The 20,068-nt window shown below is 40.7% G+C and overlaps 1 protein-coding gene across 4 annotated transcripts; it reads right to left on the bottom strand.

The window, feature by feature from the left end:
• Positions 1-1,099: 1,099 nt before the first annotated feature.
• On the bottom strand, positions 1,100-12,141 carry brd2a (bromodomain containing 2a). 4 transcript variants are annotated; one of them, XM_033636263.2, is made up of 12 exons: positions 11,574-12,141; positions 6,663-6,969; positions 6,337-6,474; positions 5,891-6,041; positions 5,533-5,732; positions 4,867-5,397; positions 4,449-4,577; positions 4,112-4,303; positions 3,739-4,001; positions 3,111-3,430; positions 2,780-2,908; positions 1,100-2,296 (listed from the first exon to the last, which is right to left on the bottom strand). In XM_033636263.2, the coding sequence occupies exons 2-12, from the start codon at positions 6,939-6,941 to the stop codon at positions 2,169-2,171; spliced, it is 2,460 nt and encodes an 819-aa protein (XP_033492154.1). In that variant the 5' UTR covers positions 6,942-6,969; positions 11,574-12,141; the 3' UTR covers positions 1,100-2,168. The 4 variants fall into 4 exon arrangements, with proteins under 4 accessions (XP_033492154.1, XP_033492150.1, XP_033492151.1 ...); XM_033636259.2 differs by lacking the exon at positions 11,574-12,141 and adding an exon at positions 10,005-10,176; XM_033636260.2 differs by lacking the exon at positions 11,574-12,141 and adding an exon at positions 10,005-10,176 and having other exon boundaries at positions 1,100-2,293.
• Between the last annotated feature and the right edge of the window lie 7,927 nt (positions 12,142-20,068).

The raw sequence follows: 20,068 nt of genomic DNA, 5'->3' as shown, positions 1-20,068 counted from the left end.
ATAGTCTCCAATCGTTGACCTGTATGAGCTCAGTATGTTCCTAAAATGACACATCTGTAAATAAAATACCCCCCCAGTCAGTGAAAAGATGAACATGTCTCGGTTTATTTATGTACAGATGTTCAGATGAAACGATGGAGTCAAGTACAGAGGCATTTAGATTTCTGACAAACTTCAGAAAAAGTAAGACTGACAACTGGAGTATTTCATTTCACAACAGAAGCCCCCCAAAAATCTGCTGGACAAAGAAAACAAGCTCGTCTAAATTACTGAAGGAAAAAACAAAATCATGCTCAAAGATTGAGACTGTAAAATATGTACACTTCTACAATCCTGACTGTTTTAATCTGTGCATAATGTCAGAGTCGACTTTGATTTAAAAGCTTTTGATTACTTTCAGTATTTTGAAAAAAAAAAATCCATTCAAATTCCTTCTAAATAAATAATCAGTTTCAAACATACAATACTCCGACCTCAAGCCATGACGATTTCAAAGGAACAAAAACGACACACCTTACCTAAATCACAAAATCGTTTAGTAGTACCACCAAACAAAACAGTGCATTGTTATTACTCACAAAATTAAACCATCTTTTTCGTCTACAGGTTAAAGTGGCTGCTAGATTCAAGAATTCGGAAAGCCACTTTCATGTCTCACCAGCCACATTGCTTTTCTTAAAATAGACAAAAACTTGTTTACCTGCAAACAGACTAAAGCAGAGAACATCTCACCGGCTACAACCTGATGTTGCTGGTGAGAACATCCCAACCTGGTATTACCTTATTTAAAATCACATTAATAAGTAGACTTACTCTTTAACAAAACTCAGTTAAAAACCAAAAATAAAAGTTTAAGCTGCCGTAGATCTCAAAGGCCAAATTGTTGTAAAGACAAAGCGGTTTTGCTTTTGTGACACCATGATGTTAAGAAGTGATGAACCATGGGAAATCACCTACTTCAATAAAATATTAAATATAAGAACCAGCAAAATCTTCTTTTTTTTTTTGCAACTTTAAACTCTCAAAACTCGTCAGATGGTTTGTGACGTGAAGTCAATCAGACCAAAAATAAAATAAAAAAATCAAAAGAACCAAGATGTTATTTGGGCACGGGTGAGTGGACAAGACACGTCCTCACAATTTATTAGCAGATTGGTCACAAGAAAAAAAGCAACATGTTTACAGAGAAATTGAAATGGATGAAAAATAATGACAGCACACATGGGAACAGATATATGTATGTATAAACTGATGTGTAACTATGTCACATTTCTGTACAGTGGCCAACCCTTTCAAACAAGTACATGAGTACACAAGGATGCAGTAAAGTAGTACATGAGTATGCAGATGTTTGTCAGCTCCTCTGTATTGCATGCATTCTGTATTCTACTGAACCAAGGTGCTTCTGCGTGCAGACTGATTTTCAACGCCTGCGTCAAAACTATGAGGATCTCACACTCGCACGTGCAAACACATACGTGACACAATCATACATTCATTCACACACACAAACAAACACACACACACACACACACACTCGCACGTGTTTCCCCTCTACCCTCTTGTCACTCAAGAAAAAAAGAACTAAACAAAAACTAAAACACAACTCCTCCCGCACCAGTTCATCTTCCCCAGAATGAGGGAATAAATTAGCTCCATAAAATGCTTCTTTATAAAAGAAAAATAGATATTTATATAACTGTACACCTTATCTATACAGCATAAAGACAGGGAGCACGGGAAGAAGGGAAATTATCTCCAGAAATAAGACAGATTCTGGCTCTAGCACCCTTGTCCCTCCAACGCATGCGTCACGCTTCTTTTTCAGCGGGAGATGGAGCGTTCCTCACTCTGCCCAGTGGGGCCAGTTCTCCAGAGAACGCCAGGACTTTACATGAGTCTCCTTCTTTTCGTCCGTTCATCCATTCTTTACTTTTCTGTATCCAGGACAGGATTGGATGAATGAGCTGAGCACGGGGAAAGCCCCATCTCTGTCTTTCTTGGTTTGACACTTGCTGAGTCGGACCAGTTCTGCCTAGTGCTGGTCTCGTCTGATCCGTCCCGCGGCTCCATCGTCAGTAGCTCTATTGCAGTTCAGTCCACTCGGTGGGCAGCAAAACACCCGGGGTCCCCTCACGTGACCCTTTCATATCGACACCCTCTGCCTCTCAGCCAGAGTCTGAGTCACTTGTATCTGAGGATGAGGAGGAAGAGGATGATGAAGAGGAGTCTGAGGAGGAGCTACTGGCGCTGAGGCGTGACGGCTGGTTGTGCTGCTCTGTTGCAGGTTTCTCTGCTGGGGAAAGGATTAGAAAAACATTTTTAGACAAGGTAAAGTAAAACATTAAAACAAACAGAAAGATGCTGCACTTATCTTTCAAAACTATCAAAACATTTTCAACAGTACAATTTATACAGTTTAGATCTTTCTGTGTCTACATGTCTCATTAGAATATATCATTTATGATTATAATTAACAGGTTACACTAAAGTAGTTTTGTACACAGACCAAAAGCATCTGTGGGCAGAAATAAAGAGCTTGTTATGAAATGTGAGGAAAGGAAATTGAATGGCTGTTAAACTCTGCTCTACAACAAAAACAAAATAGCATCTTGAAGTTTAATGTGACAAAGCCAGCCACTCACGATAGGTCACAAAAACGTATAAATGCCTGACTAAACCTTCTTCCTCCACTTTATGTTTAAAAATTTGGAAGCTTTTACTCGTGATCTTCAGCTCTAACTTTGAACTCTTTAACATAGCAGTATAGAGGACTTACGTTTGGTCTTAACAGGCTTCTTTCCAGAGTTGAGCTGACCACTGACATCCATCAGTCTTCTCTCCAGCTCCAATTGTTTCTCCAGAGCGAGCTCTTCCCGAGATTTGCCAGCAATGTTATTTTTACTTGCTGCATACAAACAGACGAGAAAACAATATCCATAAGATGGGGGTACTGTGCTGCATCATCAAAGAACTACAAATCCTCAAGACCAGAAATCTCATTAAATATTTAAGACAGAATGAAAATTTAATCAAAAAAGTGAAACAACACATCTGCATGATTATGGACCATAAAAATATGTGACTGTATCATGATATCTTCTACTGACCATATGGCTTTCGAGGTTTCTTCCTCAGACACGTCATGACGTATCTCTCCAGTTCCCGCAGCGTTGATGGCTTCAGGGTCTCAAAGTCTATCTCAATCTCCTCTGGGTTGGTGTCTCGGAGCGAGGGCTCACGGGACTGGATGATGTACACAACGCGACCCAGCTTCTCACCCGGCAGCTTGTTGATGTCGAGGCTGAGTTGACGCTTCTCATCATATGACATGGGTGCCGTCTCTTCCTCTTCATCCGAGTCGAAATGACTCACTATGGGCTCGTGGACCGGATGAGGCATGCTAAACGTCATGCCGCCCTTTTTAGTTCTAATGAAAGACAAGAGAGAAGGAGACGGACAAAGAGACCGTTAAGAGGTGACTGAGGGGTTGTCTTTTCAAGCCGACAGTGCGCAAGCAGTCACACCTTATATGGCTTGTATGGATGGTGTACTTCTTCTAAATTATACTTATTTCACACTACAGTAACAATTTCTTTGCAAATCTCACACATGTAGCAATCTGTCTGACTCTGTGCTAGAGTGAGACTCTAGGGACGTCTTGCACAATTTTTGGGGCAGCTAATGCAGCTTCAACACATACAATTCCAACATTGTCCCATAGGTGTCAGTACTCACTTGCTCTTGTTGTTTTTCTTGCTTGGTGCTTTTTTGACTGGCACTACAGGACCGGCCGTTCCTCTGTTGCTCTTGGGTTTTGGAGTCTTGGTGATCTTGGGGGTCTTGGGCGGTCTTATAGGTGTAATCTCTTCCTCTATCTTCCGATGCTTCTCTTTATCGACCTTTTTCTTCTTTTTCTTGTCCTTCTTCTCTTTCTTTTTCTTGGGTTTGATGATGGGGCCCTGTGAAAGTGCAGTCAGCTGCTCATGCACAGCTTTGAGCTGAGGGGAGAAAGACAGACAGATGTTTTAACGGGATATCGAGAAAGTGACACAGCAAAATTATATGATATACGTTGTGTGTGTGTATTTGTATACACTGGAGTACAAACCTGTTCCTGCAGCTCTGCCAGCCGGTTCGCCCTCTCCTCCTCTGAGTCAGAGCTGGGGCTGCTCTCGCTCTCCTCACTCTCACTGCTGAGCTCACTCTCAGACGACGATGAAGAGGACGAGGAGGAAGATGAGGAGCTAGGGGGTGCTGGAGGCTCATCTGGCATCTTAGCAAAGCAGAACTCAAATACATCCTGAAAGGATTAAACAGTATGTGAGATTTAAAAAAAAATGCACTGTGATGATTTGAGGCACACGACAGTGAGGTAAAGTGACACTAGCAGTGGTATTTAAACACAACATTAATCAGAACTTGTATCAGTGGAATAAGTGCATTACCTGCAGTTTTCTGGCCATGCCCACCACATCATGATCAGGCGGGTTGTACTTGTAGCAGTTTGAGAACATCAGTCTAACATCAGCAGAAAATTGCTGGGAGTCACGATACTCTCTGCCGTCCATCTTCCTCTAAAGACAATAAGAGAGAAGAAGATTTTAGGCACACACTTATTGAAAATAAGACAAAGGTGTGTTCCACATTGTCTGGTGTCCCTGGAAGTACCAGTTCTAATTAATCTATAACTAGGCCACACCTTATAGTGAACTCTCATTCTCCATTACAGAAAATATAAGTGAAACGGAGAAGGTAGGTGTACATAGAGTATTTAAGTGAGCAGGACTGGAGAACAGATAACACTCAGTTTGTCTTTTCTGACAAATGTTGACAGTTGTGTGTGTATATTCCTCAGGCAAGTACCTTGATGGTGCTAAGATCCATGGGCTGCTTAATGATGTCGTGGTAGTCGTGAAGACCAAGTGATGAGGCATCAACAGGCTTGTAAAACGGCCAGGCATAAGCCGCGTGCTTCTTTGACAGAAGCTCCTTCAGAACCCCATTGCAGTAGCGCAGCTGGGGACTCAGCTTGCTGCGGCGCACCGGCGGCGGCACCATGGAATCTGGGAGATCCTTCTTGGGAGGCTTGATGGCTCTTCCACTCACTCCTCTCCTGCCCCCAGACCCTGCTTTGTTACCCATCATCACTGTTCCACAGCCCATACCCATACCCATGCCCATGCCCATCCCCATGCTCATGCCCTGGCTGAGGCCGAGGCCTTGGTTCATCCCCAGGCCGGAGTTGTGGTCCACTCCCAGAGAAGTGAGGGTGAGCGGGGAATCGTGCCCACTGCCCATCCCCAGGCTGATGCCACTGACACCCATGGTGCTCATGATGGGCATGGCTACAGTGGTTGGGGTGGTTGTGTCTGCTTTCCTTTTCACACCCTTTTTCTGTGGTTGAAGAGAAGACAAAGAGAGGGTGAGTCAGAGAAGGGGTGTTTTGTCCTGGTCATCATAACTTTTATTCAGAAAAAGAATGTTAAAATCTAACTACACAAATACAAAATGTATAGTGTGATACATTACCTTAGCAGTGGGCTGTGTGGGAGGCAGACTAGTAATGGTAGGGATGCTTTGTTCAGTTGTAAGAATGGGGGGCAGGCTCTTAGTCATATGTGTCTGTGGGGGGGTTGAGAGGATGGAGTCAGGTGTTTCTGGGGTTGGAGGTGAGTACGCTGACTGGGAAACAGCTGGGACCTGATGAGCTGTTGTCACTCCTCCAGAGACTGGGAGAGAGATTGGAAGAGGGCAGATTTAGAAAAACAAATTTTCAGCAAAATGGTTTGTGCTAAAACATACAAGCATTAAAAAGTTAATTAGCTTGTATGATATTTGCAGACTTAACACGTCTGAATGTATTAGCCTGCTTGCAGCCAATGCTCACCTGCATTACCTCTGCCTTTTCTGCCAGGTTTGCCTGGTTTGATCCGAGGAGGGGGAGGAGGAAGCTCTAGTTCCTCTTGGGGCATCTGAGCCACTTTCTGCAGGAAGGCCTTCTCCAGAGACTGAGCCATCAGTACTATGTCATCTGTAGGCTGCAGGAGGAAATTTGGCAAAATGCTTATGACCATAGAAAGACAAATTATTATGCAGTTCAACTCAATACCATGCTTTCATACACACAATAATACAGTAAGAAAAATAAAAAAATCAAAACCTAATTTTACAAAACAGTTCCTTCACTGTCATAACATTTTGCATCGGATGATTTCTGATGTTTATTACATGTCCACATTATCTTGATAGGATTTCTGGGGCTCAAACTTTCTCACATACATGCATGCATACACACACACACACACACACACACACACACACACACAGTCTTACCTTGTTATAAATGTAGCAATTGGTAAACATGGTGTTGAAGTCCTGCATGCACTCACTGGCACTGCGATAGTAGTTATTTTCTAGTCTCTTCTTTATAGTGCCCATATCCATGGGAGTTTTGATGATCTTATGATAGTCCTGGAGGGAAACAGAGACACTTTCAGGATAGGACAAAGTGGCCACTACATCCCCAAATTACTATCTAAGCTTGATTGACATGTTGACATTTAATTTTGTGAAAAGGCATGAGGTTCATTTTACAAATAAGGTTGGTCCCTCCTCTAGACAGAAGGAAGACAAAGTCCAATTTTGGCGTTCACACTCACTGGCAGGTTGAGCTTGACCGCATCTACAGGTTCATGGAAGGGCCAGGCAAAGTGGTGTCTCCACAAAGACTTGAGCAGGACTTTCTGTAGGAACTGAAGTTGGTTGGTCATCCTTCCTTGTCGGTTGGGGTCTTTCACTGGGGGCTGTGGGGGTCCCGCAGGGGCCAGAAGACTGAGGGGGGGCATCCCAGGACTCTCAAAGCCCTCATAGAGCAGTGAAGGTTTTCTGATGCGTTTTCCGGCTGTGGTAGAACCCTGGTCCATCGTTGTGACTCCCATAATGCCAACCTCAACCCCGACAAGGGAGCTGTGGAGAGCAGTTGACAGACCAATTAACTTTTTAGCAATTGTCATAAGTTTTTAGAATGATGCCAGGACTGATATGTACTAAAAGGGTGTAAACATGGCCTATTGCTCTCCCAAGCTGAAATGGGTTAGCTCTTCACCTCAACAAAATCATACAGACTCTGTCCATTTGCTGTCTAATAAATTGAGCCAGGTACATAGCCTGCATATGCAGGAGATCTGTGGAGAAGACTTAATGTATTCATAGCCTTTATTCTGGGAGTATACATTCATAACTTTACCACAAAAAAACTCACAGCCGAATATACCCTCCAAAAAATTCCCGATTGACTGAAAAAGTTCTATTCTACCAGGATTAGCAGAGACATTTTTGACATATAATCAATCCCATAAACCTTGGGATCAATATAAAAACTAATTGTCTCATCCTCACATAACAGTGTTCTTGTTGGCATACACTGTATGTTATCCTATCAAACTTGATTAATCCTGGTTCCTTTACCACACACCCAAAACAATATAGTATTCAATGAAATCCCCTTTACAAGGCAGTCAGTCACACATCATACATCCACCTGACTTGGAATTTTCTACTGCCAAATCAGCACTCCTGGTCCCCAGAGAACAGACATGACCACCACTTCTTCCTCTTTTCATCTATCTCATCAATTACAGAAACATATACCACCCTTCAGGTATAAATTACACTTCCAAAAATGATTGTGGGGTCTGACCAACCTTGCAAATAAATTGTAAGGACTATATCGAATATCGAATACAAATGGCCGTAACACGCTTAAAAATGTCACATTAACTATTAGTAGCCACTTATCCATGGTAATGATCTCTTAACCCTCAAGTTAACATCCTGTTGTGTTGTACACACCCACTTGCTACATCAACAGTTGTACTGTGGCTTTGCTTGCCACTGCAGTTTGTAGAGGTAATAGGTTGTTATTTCTACAGGGGCAGCAGGCAAGACTGCACAGAGAATGAGTCAGGGGCTGATATGGACCTTTGAAAACTCCATCACTGCTCTACAACCAGGAAAGTGGCAGTGTTAGCTTATATCAGCAGCAGAGGGTGTTCCTGCTTAACTCTGATGCAGTCAGGTTGTCATGTTCTCACACCACCAATAAAAGACACTTCTAGCATCTCTACAGGGTTATCTGGTCTGTTGCTGAGAGGCAGAATGTGTATAAACATAATTATCTTAACCCTAGAAAGATTGTGACTGGTGTTATACCAATCCGAGGCAATTTTATACAATACCATAAGAAGACTGCTACCTTTCAATAATGCTAGAGTTTTGGAAGCCAAGCCCTGACCTACAGTTTGCACTAACAAAAACAACCACTTGTAATAGAAAAAGAAACATCCCTACCCCATTTAATTTAGTTCTTGATCAAAACTGATGTGATGCTACAAATACTCCAGGATGACAGACACTCATCTCATCAGTCATTTTAAACATTTGAAACCTGACTGCTATTGAGGAACTTACTTCTGTGTGCTACATGTGCATCTCAGATGAATGCATTTTCTGCATTAAAAAATGCCTGCACTCCTAACTTTGACATCAGGGAATGTAATCATCTACTTCCTCCGCTGTCAACAGTATGAACTCACCATAGCCCATCTCCGCTGGCCTACTGACACTGCAAAACAAAACTTGTTTCATCCCCTGCTTAAAAAATAATTTTCAGATGCTATCACATTGTCGATGTCCTCTTGTCAAGTTTGCAACAGTTGATGCAAAGGACCATGGAGTTTGCATAATGCCGTTAACAAAGGGCCTTTTATGGCAGGTGTATACCTTATTTGTGCATCCTAATAATGCATTGTCTGTACCACCTACATTTAAGCATGCACTAGTCCATGTCTAAGAATACTGAACAAACTGTTTCAGACACAATGAAGTAAACTTAGCTGCCACGGCAGTACTTGTAACTTATGAAGTATGTCAACATGGCTAGAAATTTGCACTTTGTATCTATTTGTTTATAGTTGGCAATCGGTTTTGAATGATACAACTTTTGGAAACACATTTGACAGTTAGTGTACTTTATTATTTAAAAAGGGAAAGTAATCATGTACATAACATTAACAACACTAGACAAAAACACTTATGTTAGCTGCAAAACGGATTAACAAATTAGTAAAAGTAAAATTGGGTATGGGAGTCTAATGAATACAAAACACAAAGGAAACTGAAATGAAGTACAGTGGAATTATACTATAAATTAGGTAAAATCTAAATGAGCAACCCACAATGAAAGTTGCTACGTAGCTTGGGTTGAGTGACACTGAGCGATGTAACCAGGCAACCAACAGAAACACACATGGAAAGCTAATGTTACACCCTTGCCTTTTAACGTTAATGCAATGTCGTCGTACCGGTGATCACAACAACCCCTGTCCGTCACATGGCTACAATAACAACCCGGCAAAACAAGCACCTCTGCCTTTATAGCATTATCTGGCGTAATATTGCTCGTGGTCGTCAACACTGTGGCTTTCCTCTCCGCCATAATACATCATAACGTTACAAGAAGCTAACTCGTAACGTACCTTGTGTCCAGTTTTGATATTTAATAACACAATTGAATTACTATTATGACAACAAAACACGCCGGCAGACGGTTAAGCTACATTTAACGTTATACAGGAGAAAAGCTTGGGTCTGTGGCGCTAATGCTAGCACTGCTAGCACCATCTGCCAGGCAGCGGGAGAGAGAGCGGCCAACGGCAGAGGCGCTCCGAAGATGGCGCCGGCGTAGTGCGAACAACAGTCGCAGCTTTTTACAACCCACAAACAGTTATTTCCATTATAGGGATATCGCTTCTAATTCCTTTATCGACGCGGCAAAATTCTTCCTGCAGCACATTCACTGTCCATTTCCCTCTTCCTCTCGTTTTACGGCAAACACAGGCTGCCAGCAACGATATTTTGAGTGGGAAAAAGAAACACTCACAAGAAATGTTTACAATATTCCCTCTGATGGAAAGCTGAGAGTCAGTTTTACCGGTAGATACCTGTCAAGGAGCGGGTTAACGGCCATATCCATCAGGATGGATCCGGATTCTGTTTTTAGCTAGACTCAGTCCTGGATCCGTCTCTGTTCGTCAGTTCTCTCCGCTCCCCGTCACGGCAAACTCCTCTATTCTGCTTCGTTGAAATGGCGACGACTTGACTACACCCGGTGTTTTATAGACAGACCACTCACCCTATTGGGTAGACTACCTCAGACTGTCCACGCCCTCTGAGTTACCATTCGCTACTTACCCTGTCTGTCAAAGTCACCACACCCCTAGATACTGAGACTTCACTGACAATCTTTCGGGCCAACCTATTCGCATGCTTTTGCTGTCCGTCAAGGAAATTGCAAAATACTATTGGCCCAGCCTATTCAGTAATACAGATATGCTGTCTGTGACAGGCTCCGCCATTTAATCCTGTACAAAATGCGAGGGCACCGAAACCACCCTCCTCCTTATCAGATTACATTACGTCAACGTGTGCAAAGCGACGGCAGGGATTGGTCAATAAGGTTGTAACGCGGGCTTCCAGGGTAAATACCAAGAAGCCTATTGGTTCTTCCACCAGGTCACGCGTATCCCAGAAGAGCCTCTCCCCACGAGCTGTCTGCTTACCAGAATATCCGCAGTTCTGTCTTTCGGAAGAGGGACACAGCCGCCATCTTTAAGTATAGTGACACGGGGTATTATATTAGAATTATTGGCACGGGTGAGTTAAAACACCAAGCAAAAAGTACAAAACACCACATGATTCGCGTACAAACACATCTTGACTAGGTAGAATTCAATCTAATACAGAAAAAGGCGGCCATTTGAGAATACTAAACCACACAAGGCCTCAAAGGCTCAAACCCTCAAAACAGTACATAATGTCCAAGCTTACAATGATATTTGCATGTATAACGATTAGACTGTAGGTTATCTAGTTAAACAAGTAATAAAAAGACCACACCCAGACGAGATCACAAGAACAACCAACTATCCACTGAATGACACAGCAGTTTACTCCTCACTGACCTCAGACTACATTTGATCAAAACAGATGCTGCTTTTCCCCAAACTACTTAAGACAATCACACGATAATTAACGTATTTAAAAATCACAACGAAAAATAATCTTGTAGGTTTGAAAATGTAAATACCATACCTGGCCTTTGTTAGTTAACGAAAGAGCCCAAACCAAAATCGATAATCACATAATGTTAATTTCAAAATTAAGTACATCTTTAAGAGCCTTGTGATCTTTTAAAGCGACCGACCTTAACTAAAATTCAACAACCACACAAAATGGTTACCTAACCACTATACGCCCATCCCCCACACCAAGGTTACAAATTCCCCACAATGTCACTCAAATAAACGATAAAAAGTCACACCAAATCCTTGCAACATTAATTATAACAAACGATTTAACAACTTTACACAATAAAAAACGAGGAAAACTACGAATCAAAGAAAAGATCAATTATCCAAAAGACAAATAAATATTTTCAAAGTATGACATTAAAATCTTAAATTCAAAATAAATACAAATGTCGACTGGTAAATCCCAAAATAATGCGAGACCTTTCTTCAAATAATCTTCTTGTCTTCCACCTCGATACTTTTTAACCAACACATTTCCCTCAAACATGTCCGCCTTCTTCCCCCCATTCCCTACGCTGGGTGGGGGAGGGGAGTCATGTGATGAAATAAGGCTGAGCGCACTGTTTATCGAAACTTCGACACGTGGCAATCCACAAAAAACCGCAATAGAGTATATCCACAGTGTGTCCTTCGTCGTAAAACGTCTCCTCCATACACAACCTCTGATTTATACAAAGTATTAGGCTCAGATTTGGGGATAAAGTTGGCAAAATATCCGAACAAAGAGCATACTTTCCGCTGGAGTTGGCTGGCTCCGATTGGTCAAACTTGACCACGTGACAAAAACGATTTTAGTATTATTGATTGTTCTAATTCCCAAAACTTCCTCTATTGTAATCCGTGTATGATCGCAATAATCCTTTAAATGTCATGTGTAGTTTCTCAGTTTGTCTCAAAGGGGTAAGTAATGTCTATTTTCTCCAGTTGACGATTGCTGTCGAGCTCAGATGTGTTGCAACACGAAGCATTGCGCATGCGCCCCTGCCATGAAGACGCATTGCCAACGACGCACTGAGAATACAAGAGGCTGATCCCAAAGCAGTTTGGCGTTTTGTTTTGTTTTTTCCATGTAACAAATGCTGAGAGCCCAGTGTTCTCTGGAAAGGAGGTGGGATCCAGCTGGAGACGAAATGACGAGGATTGATTTCCAAATTAAAGCAGGAATAAGTAGAAACACATTTACCTCAGGTTGTGTGAATGAAAGAGGCTTTTAAGAATATGATCATTTTTGGTATTTGTTCTGACCACTATCTATCTATCTGGGCTATTTATCCAATTCCAATATCCATAACTCACAGAAGGCTTTTTATAATTAAGCCTGATCTCAGTTCATAAAAAATAAAATTATATAAAATTCAACTTCATTTATACACAAACAGCGGGACACGTTTAGATGACGGTACAACAGCCATGAAGAAAAAAAGGTGTCAAAGGTGAATGCAGGTATACAATGTGATGTGTTACCTAAATCTAAATTTAAGCATAGCCTACACCTCATATCAACCATGAGCTGAAACAAAATTTAAACTCAAGAGACTTTAGATATCAAGATGATAAAATTTAACTTTTCAGAGAATCAAGTGTAATTCTGTTACAGGTTGCCAAATGAAATCTAAAACCATTACTTTGAATATTATTATTTATTGTTAGTCTATTCCATTTCTAACTGAAGATTCGGTAGGCCTGTGCTATCTATTTGAATTAAATCTGATTTCATTTAGAAAATAATATATAGCCTATAAATAAAATAATATAATAATGGTCTAAAATGTGTCTGTTTACTTGCTTGTATTCATAAATAAATATCTCATTAAAATGACAGCTCAGACTTCAGGTCATATTTCTCTTTAATTCACTTTAAAAATGGTGAATTCCCTTCACCAACAAAGCTCTTTCTGAGTCTATCTGCATAAATATATGTTGTTGTTGTTGTTGTTGTTTTTCATTTGTTTGTTCTGGTTATTGTATTCTTTAATCCTAATACTCAGGTTGCGATTCAACATAGTTGGTTTATCAGACCTAGTGATTTGGATCAAAGCTGTGTTCCTTCATTACACATTTCTGCTCACTAACACAGAACAGCCTGGTGATCTGACTGTGTGATCTGACCATTCGCCCCACAGCCACTGCTGTAATCTGCAGAAGAGTAAAACTGAAATGTACCTTAAATGATAAAAGGGTGATTATGAGAAAGCCAAATGGCTTGTGTCTATCTAAATTATCTATTGTCTATCTAAATTAATTACTCACTAAATTGCACGTATTTTTCTCTTTGAATATTGAACATTAATTTCATTTTATCTTGTGTGTGATTATGTATCTTCTATGCCATGCTGTATAATGTATTGCTATCTAGACATTTTCATTGGTTTTGCAGTGTTGGTTTCAGCCATACTGCCTTGTTCTGCATGTTTCATGTAGCTTACAGATGTTTGTGTTGTTGGGGTGTGGATTCCTGGTAAAGGATCCACAACTCAACAACATAAATGATATATAGGAACATACTGGGAAAAGGTCAAGTGTTTATAATACATGATTGAATTATAACTGAATAGGATTAAATGGATAGTTAAGTCAAGAATGCCCTGAGATTAATTGTTGTTGTTTTGTCACATTTTCAGTTAAGCCTATTTCTATGTATTAAAAATCAACAAAAGCCTGATAAAGAATTGTCACATTCCCCAAATCAAAAAGTACAACTACAACAAAACCTATATTGGTGAGCCAAACATGGCTGATCATTGACTCATCTCAAACTAAATAAAATGCACACTGTGTTGTGTTACTGGTATGTTGCTATATTTTGTGTGGAAGGCTCTGACCTGAATATCCAGGAACTGCCATGTAGGAAGGGGAATTGGAAGAAGGGAGGGGTTGGTGGATTACATCAGAATCAGCTTCCTCTGACTCATCATGGTGCGCTCTCTCTCTCTCTCTCTCTCTCTCTCTCTCTCTCTCTCTCTCTCTCTCTCTCTCTCTCTTTCTCTCTCTCTCTCACCCCTTGTGTGTACCTCTTCGTTTTATTCAGCGCTTGGCTGCACCAGCCTGTCACATGATGACAATCAGCCCAGAAATGGTTGCCAAGGAAGCTCTCTCCCTCACAACGCCTCAGTCCTGAGTCATAGTGGCCAGAGTTTTACAAATCTACTGTAAACTGGTTCAGTGTTGACAGCCAAACTCCATGATCACAGATTGCTTTTATGCTGTTTGCATGAGCCTGGTGTCATGAATAGATATATTCTGAGTGTCAAATATTTTCTGCAGCTGTCGTGTTAACTCTGTAAATCTCGTCCATTCACTTCCTCTCACTATGGTGGTGAAGCCTTCCTTAGCAACAACAGTCCTTTTGACAACATGGAAGCAGCAGTTTTCAGATACAGAGGAGCACTGTGTGCATTTAAACTTCCTATTCAGTGTTGTTGCGTTGTCATCTCTTAAACATCACATTTCTCTCTGAAAAGCTGTCAGCTGCAAGGATATAGGCTTTTATGTCAATCGCGCCCACACAAATGCACACCCACATACTCTCTCAAATAATTTCAAAGGCTTCTTTGGCACTTTGGCATACTGAGACACAGTATTGCCAAAGCAGACTGTACAAGGCGGTATAAACAGGGAAAAGACCATTTTCAACAACAATAAACATTATGTTAACATCATAGTGCAAGAACAACAATCATGTCAACAATCTTCAATTTTTATTAATGCAAATAGCAGCAGGACACAGATACAGATAGATATAAGCAACAAAATTAAATAATAATACTAGTGTGTGTGACATGTCTCATGCTTTTATCACCTCTCAGCTTGACTTCACCAGTGCAATTCCCTGTAGATGGGGTGACCCACTCCACTCTTTCTAAATGGTTAAAAATACAGCTGCTAGACTCTTAACTGGAATTAAGAAATGACAACACATCACTCCTGCTCAGTAAAATACAGAATTGATTTTAAAATTCTGCTATTTGTTTTTAAAGCCTTAAATGAATTAGCCCCGCAATACATTCCCAACTTGCACCATGTTCTCTCCCCTTAGGTCATTTAGGTCATGGCTTTTGCACACCTTTTATGTCTTTAATCATGTTAACCTGTGTTAGGGCATTTGGTTCAACTCCTGTCATTCTTAATAATGCTATATAAATAAAAATTACTTGACTTTGTCTTCCTTGCACAACTGGCAGAATTGCTCCTCTTTGGGGAGTTATGAATGTTTGTATCGGCCCGTCTCAATGGCCAGGTTGTGCTCACTGAGTATATACTTTGTCAAGGTAGCTCTTTGTTTCATGCCGGTCACTGTGGTCAGGTATCTGCCACACTGTGCTGAGCTTTTAGGGCCAGATAGCATTGCATTTTGCTTTGTGCTTTTGTTTAGGTGTTCTAATTGGTGATGTTGTTTCACCATGTCCACAGTGCTACTCACACATTGTGTTCATGAAATTGTTTTGCACATGGAATCACAGTATTTGGCACTAGCTTGCTGATCTTTCCATTCCCAGCTGTTTACATTTGCATCCCAGTGAGTTTTTGTTGGTTTTACAAAGCCTGTATTCATAAACACACATGTATTGTTTTCCATGTTGTGATTGCTGCACATATCTTCGCTAACAGAGTAATGCTGAGCCTCCTTTCTTTATTTATGAAAGTCTTCTTTTTTTCCATTTACAACACCCATATGTATTTTTGTAATTATCTAATGAGCATTAGCAGCCTTACTTGATACCAAACAAATTGAAGCATGTCATGTTAGAGTATTGCACAGTATTTCTACTGTTTATTTAGTGACGACACTAATCAAACAAAGACAGCAGGTCACCTCTCCTGTAGAGGTGTTTTGTTTTGTTTTCCTTTTGCAAACTGGACATTGTTGCGTGCCGTGTTTGCATGTGCAGAGCAGTGCCCATTTCCTGTGTTGTGCTGTAGATGTACAATTGTGTCATAGAAAGCCAATAGGTTCAGCTAAAGTTGTTGTAGACTGATAATTATGTACAACACTTTTTTCACTCTACTGTAAGTCACAGCATATCTTACAAGAAAAGGCATATGAAGTTTTAAGAGTCATCCTCTTAACTGCTTCTGTAGCATCACATTTTTGATCTCATTTTGAAGCAATGCTTTTCTTCATACAATATGAAGATAAAGGTTGGAGATTAATTTGAAAACCAAAGGTCATGGGCAGCATGGTTCCAAGAGGGTAACTACCCGAGTCTAGGAAAACAACAGCTGCTTATTTATGCAGTCATGCAAACGAAGTTGTAAATGTGTGAATCGGAACGGGGGCACCTCATTATACTCTCAAAAAAGGGAGCAGGGACCACAAGGTGAGTGATTTCCATCTGAATGGAGCTGGACTTTCTCCTGTAGAGAATTCACTTGGTGGAGAGAGCAAATTTATAAACCTGAAAATGTTATCAATGCTGTGACCCATGTATTATATATATAACATGTATTTTCCCAAGTATTTCTAATGTGATTGCAATTAAACAGCAACTGTGCACCACACACACCAACTACAGGACAGGGAATGCTTAATGCTGGTACAGATAAACACAAAGATGGTCAGTGGAATGAAATGAGATTAAGATTAACATGCCTCCTAATCTATTATGTGTAATCTCTGATGGAGCATATGTCTCTTAGCCCTTGATATTATTTTAGATGATGTAGTTTTAATGTTGTTGTTGACTGTTTTTGGTCAAAGAGTGGGTAAGACAACTGAAAAGAGAGCAAGAACAGGAGAGACGCAAGGAAGTGCAAGACAGCGTCATGAGGGAGAGAAGTGTGGTGTGTGTGTGTGTGTGTGTGTGTGTGTGTGTGTGTTTGTACACGAACAGCCGGGCTCAGGTGTGAAAGTCTGGCTTGTCGTCCCATTGTGCCTCCTCTCCCCGCCTGTTTATCTCTTCCCCAGAACAATGTGCAAAACAATCAAGGAGGAAACCATCAAAGTCTGGTGAAAGTCTCTCATATCCAGACTGGTTTATTCATTCTTCAGTTGGAAAGATACAAGAGCAAAGATGAGTGATACTGCAGAGACATTGGCTGCTCTTTACACAAATTCAGAATACTTGAGTTATTGTACCAAACTAGATTTCATTACAAATATCTTATACAAAGTTCTGTCCACCTCTAGAGATTTTACATTTGACATGTTGGCGTTTGAGGTTGTATTTATGTACTGCCATTATTAAAATAAATGAAAAAACAAAATAAAACTACAAGTCAATCCTTGTATAAGATGCAGCTGTCCTTGTTTTTAGGATAAAAACGTATTAAGAGGCCAACAGGTGTCAGCAAATCCACTCTTATGTCTGCTTGGACATATCCCTGACTCTCTTAAGCAACATAAGGAAGTAGATCAATCACTTTTGATGCTTTCGAGGAAAGCCACCATGGTGAAATGGGTCGAAGACAACCCACCTTCTATTCTGTTTCTATGTGGAAATCTTTGGTCTCTGAGGTTGTGACTCTGAATCCGATCGACGCACACAATAATAACGTAACCTCACACTATTGTGCCTTTTTTTTCTTCTTTTTTTGTGTTTTGTGGACCACCCTGGCAATGTAATATCATGTGATGTTACGGTTTGTAAATCGGAAAAATTTGAATTTTAAAAAAAGTTATTAGGATGAAATAAGAGCCAGGTGCTCCATGCTGACATATCTGGTGATTGGATCAGGATTAAGCAGACAGTGTCAAATACTGCTTTCGAGAAATAAGATTATCTGAAACCTTGTCCTGGAATTAAGATTACTTTTAATTAAGGATGATCTTGTGTTCGGGGATCAGTTCTAATTAGTAATAGCATGAGGAAAGAACATCTGCCCACATGGTGTAAATTATAGATTACATCATAGTGACTGTCTAATATGGTTCTATTAGAATACTAAGAAAAATAATAATTTCATTTTCAGTAGAGGCTGAGAGAGAGAGAAATCTAAAATTCAGAGTTACCAGGCTCGACTATAAATTGAATGTGCCATCTATTGACCGCTCCAGGTTACTACCGTTCAGATGAAATATGTTGTGTTATGTCGCCATCTGATGGTCATTGAGTGGAACTTGATGAGAAACAGTGCTGTTTCACAGTAAAGTACAAGTGCAGTTTGTTTCCAGTTACATAAGTTATTAGGAGCAACAGGAAAATGTTGCATGCCGTTAATAAAGCTTGTATAGTCTGCATCAGCGCTGTTAGTGTTGGGTATTGTTATCCAAAGCATTTGAATGAATAGTAGCCTGTTGTCCATGGCTTGATAAAACAAAGAAGACTCATAATTAGAGTAGTGTTTATGAAGTGTTGTTTATTGTGTCATTAGTTCAGAAGGTTATTATTTTCACCATGTGGCCCTTACAGAATAAAGACAACAGGACTTATTGTCGGTGCAGTTTACATCTTACAACATTATTTTACAACTTCCAGAGTTTTTCTGGGACAGAAGTCTTTTTAGTACAAAATTCCCAGTTTTATTTATTTATTCATTCATTTATTTTTGTTATATTTTACATTTATACTAAAAAGAGAGTCACACAGGTCTGCACCTTTCCCCAATGCAGCTCACTCCGCATTGGAAATACAGTGGTGGAAAAAAGTTTTCTGACACCCTTCAAATTTTACACAATCTGTGTTTCAGCAGGTGTGGCTTCATCAGACAGACACAGACAAATGCAAATTACTTTTTTTTGGTTTATAGTTAGCAAGAAAAAATAACAAAACTAAATCTTTAATAGTTTCAACATGTCAGTTCTCAACATTGTTGGTATCAAAGTCAGCAAATAACAGAGAATGTGATCAAAACTGAACAAAAAATAAATAAAGCATCACATCATCAAATTAATATTTAGTAGCCCTGCCATTAGCACGTAGTAGAGTTCTAACCCTGGCTGGCATGTTCTCCAGGAGCCTTTCACACTGTTGAGGGGTAATCTTGTCCCATCCATCTTGAATAACTGCTTTTAATTCTTCCAAATTCTTTGGTTTACGCTTCGAAAAAGACCTTTTGATAATCCACCACAGATTTTCAATGGGGCTCATGTCCGGGGATTGAGCTGGCCACTCTAAGACCGGGATACTGTGCTCCTGCAGCCAAGTTCTACTGGCCTTGGATGTGTGACAAGGGGCATTATCTTGCTGAAACATCCAGTTTTGACCTCATCGGAACAGTGCACGCGCAGAAGGGAGCATGTGGGTTTCGAGAATGGCACAATGCTTGGCAGAGTTCAGTGTGCCTTCACAGACAGTGAAATGACCAACACTAGCAGCACTCATACATCCCCAAACCTTGACACTGCCCCCGCCATGCTTGATGCTAGGTACTGTACATGCTGGAGATAATGCTTCGTTTGGCCTTCTGCGTACCCTCACATTAGTAGGAGGAGGATTATTGGGCCCAACGACACCGGGCTAATCTCTGTCTCTCATTGATCAGGGCCTTCTTGACAGCCTTGCAGGACCTTAAACAATGATCTAGGAGTCGGCCACGTACAGTGCGGGTGGAGCACTGGACACCAGTTTGGTTTGACCACTGCTGCTGAAGCTCATGTGATGTCATTCAGCGGTTTTCCCTGCACATGTGGCTCAGGATGCAGTCATTTATTGCTGAAGAAACCCTTGGATGCCCTGATCTTGGTTTGTCTTCCAAGCTGTTGGTTTGTTTGTATTTCTGCAGAGTGTATCCAACTGCTGAAGGACTGCAACTGCACTTTCTGGCTATCTGGCGGCAGCTGTACCCTTCCTGGCTGAGAATCTGTATCTTTAGGCGTGTTTCCTGCATTAGGTTCCTTGTTTTAGCCATTTTTGTCTCTGAAGAACTTTCACATGTGCTGGCTTTATATAGACACAAAGCATGGCAACAAAAATAGTGTCTTTAATAAAAAGCATGACCTTCATTAGTCGATCAATGCTACCAAAATGACTCAATAC

Source organism: Epinephelus lanceolatus, chromosome 16, assembly GCF_041903045.1.
Source record: "Epinephelus lanceolatus isolate andai-2023 chromosome 16, ASM4190304v1, whole genome shotgun sequence".
In the NCBI taxonomy this organism is placed as follows: Eukaryota; Metazoa; Chordata; class Actinopteri; order Perciformes; family Serranidae; genus Epinephelus; species Epinephelus lanceolatus.
The sequence above is the reverse complement of the archived record's forward strand: the minus strand, read 5'-3'. Positions and strand labels throughout refer to the sequence as shown.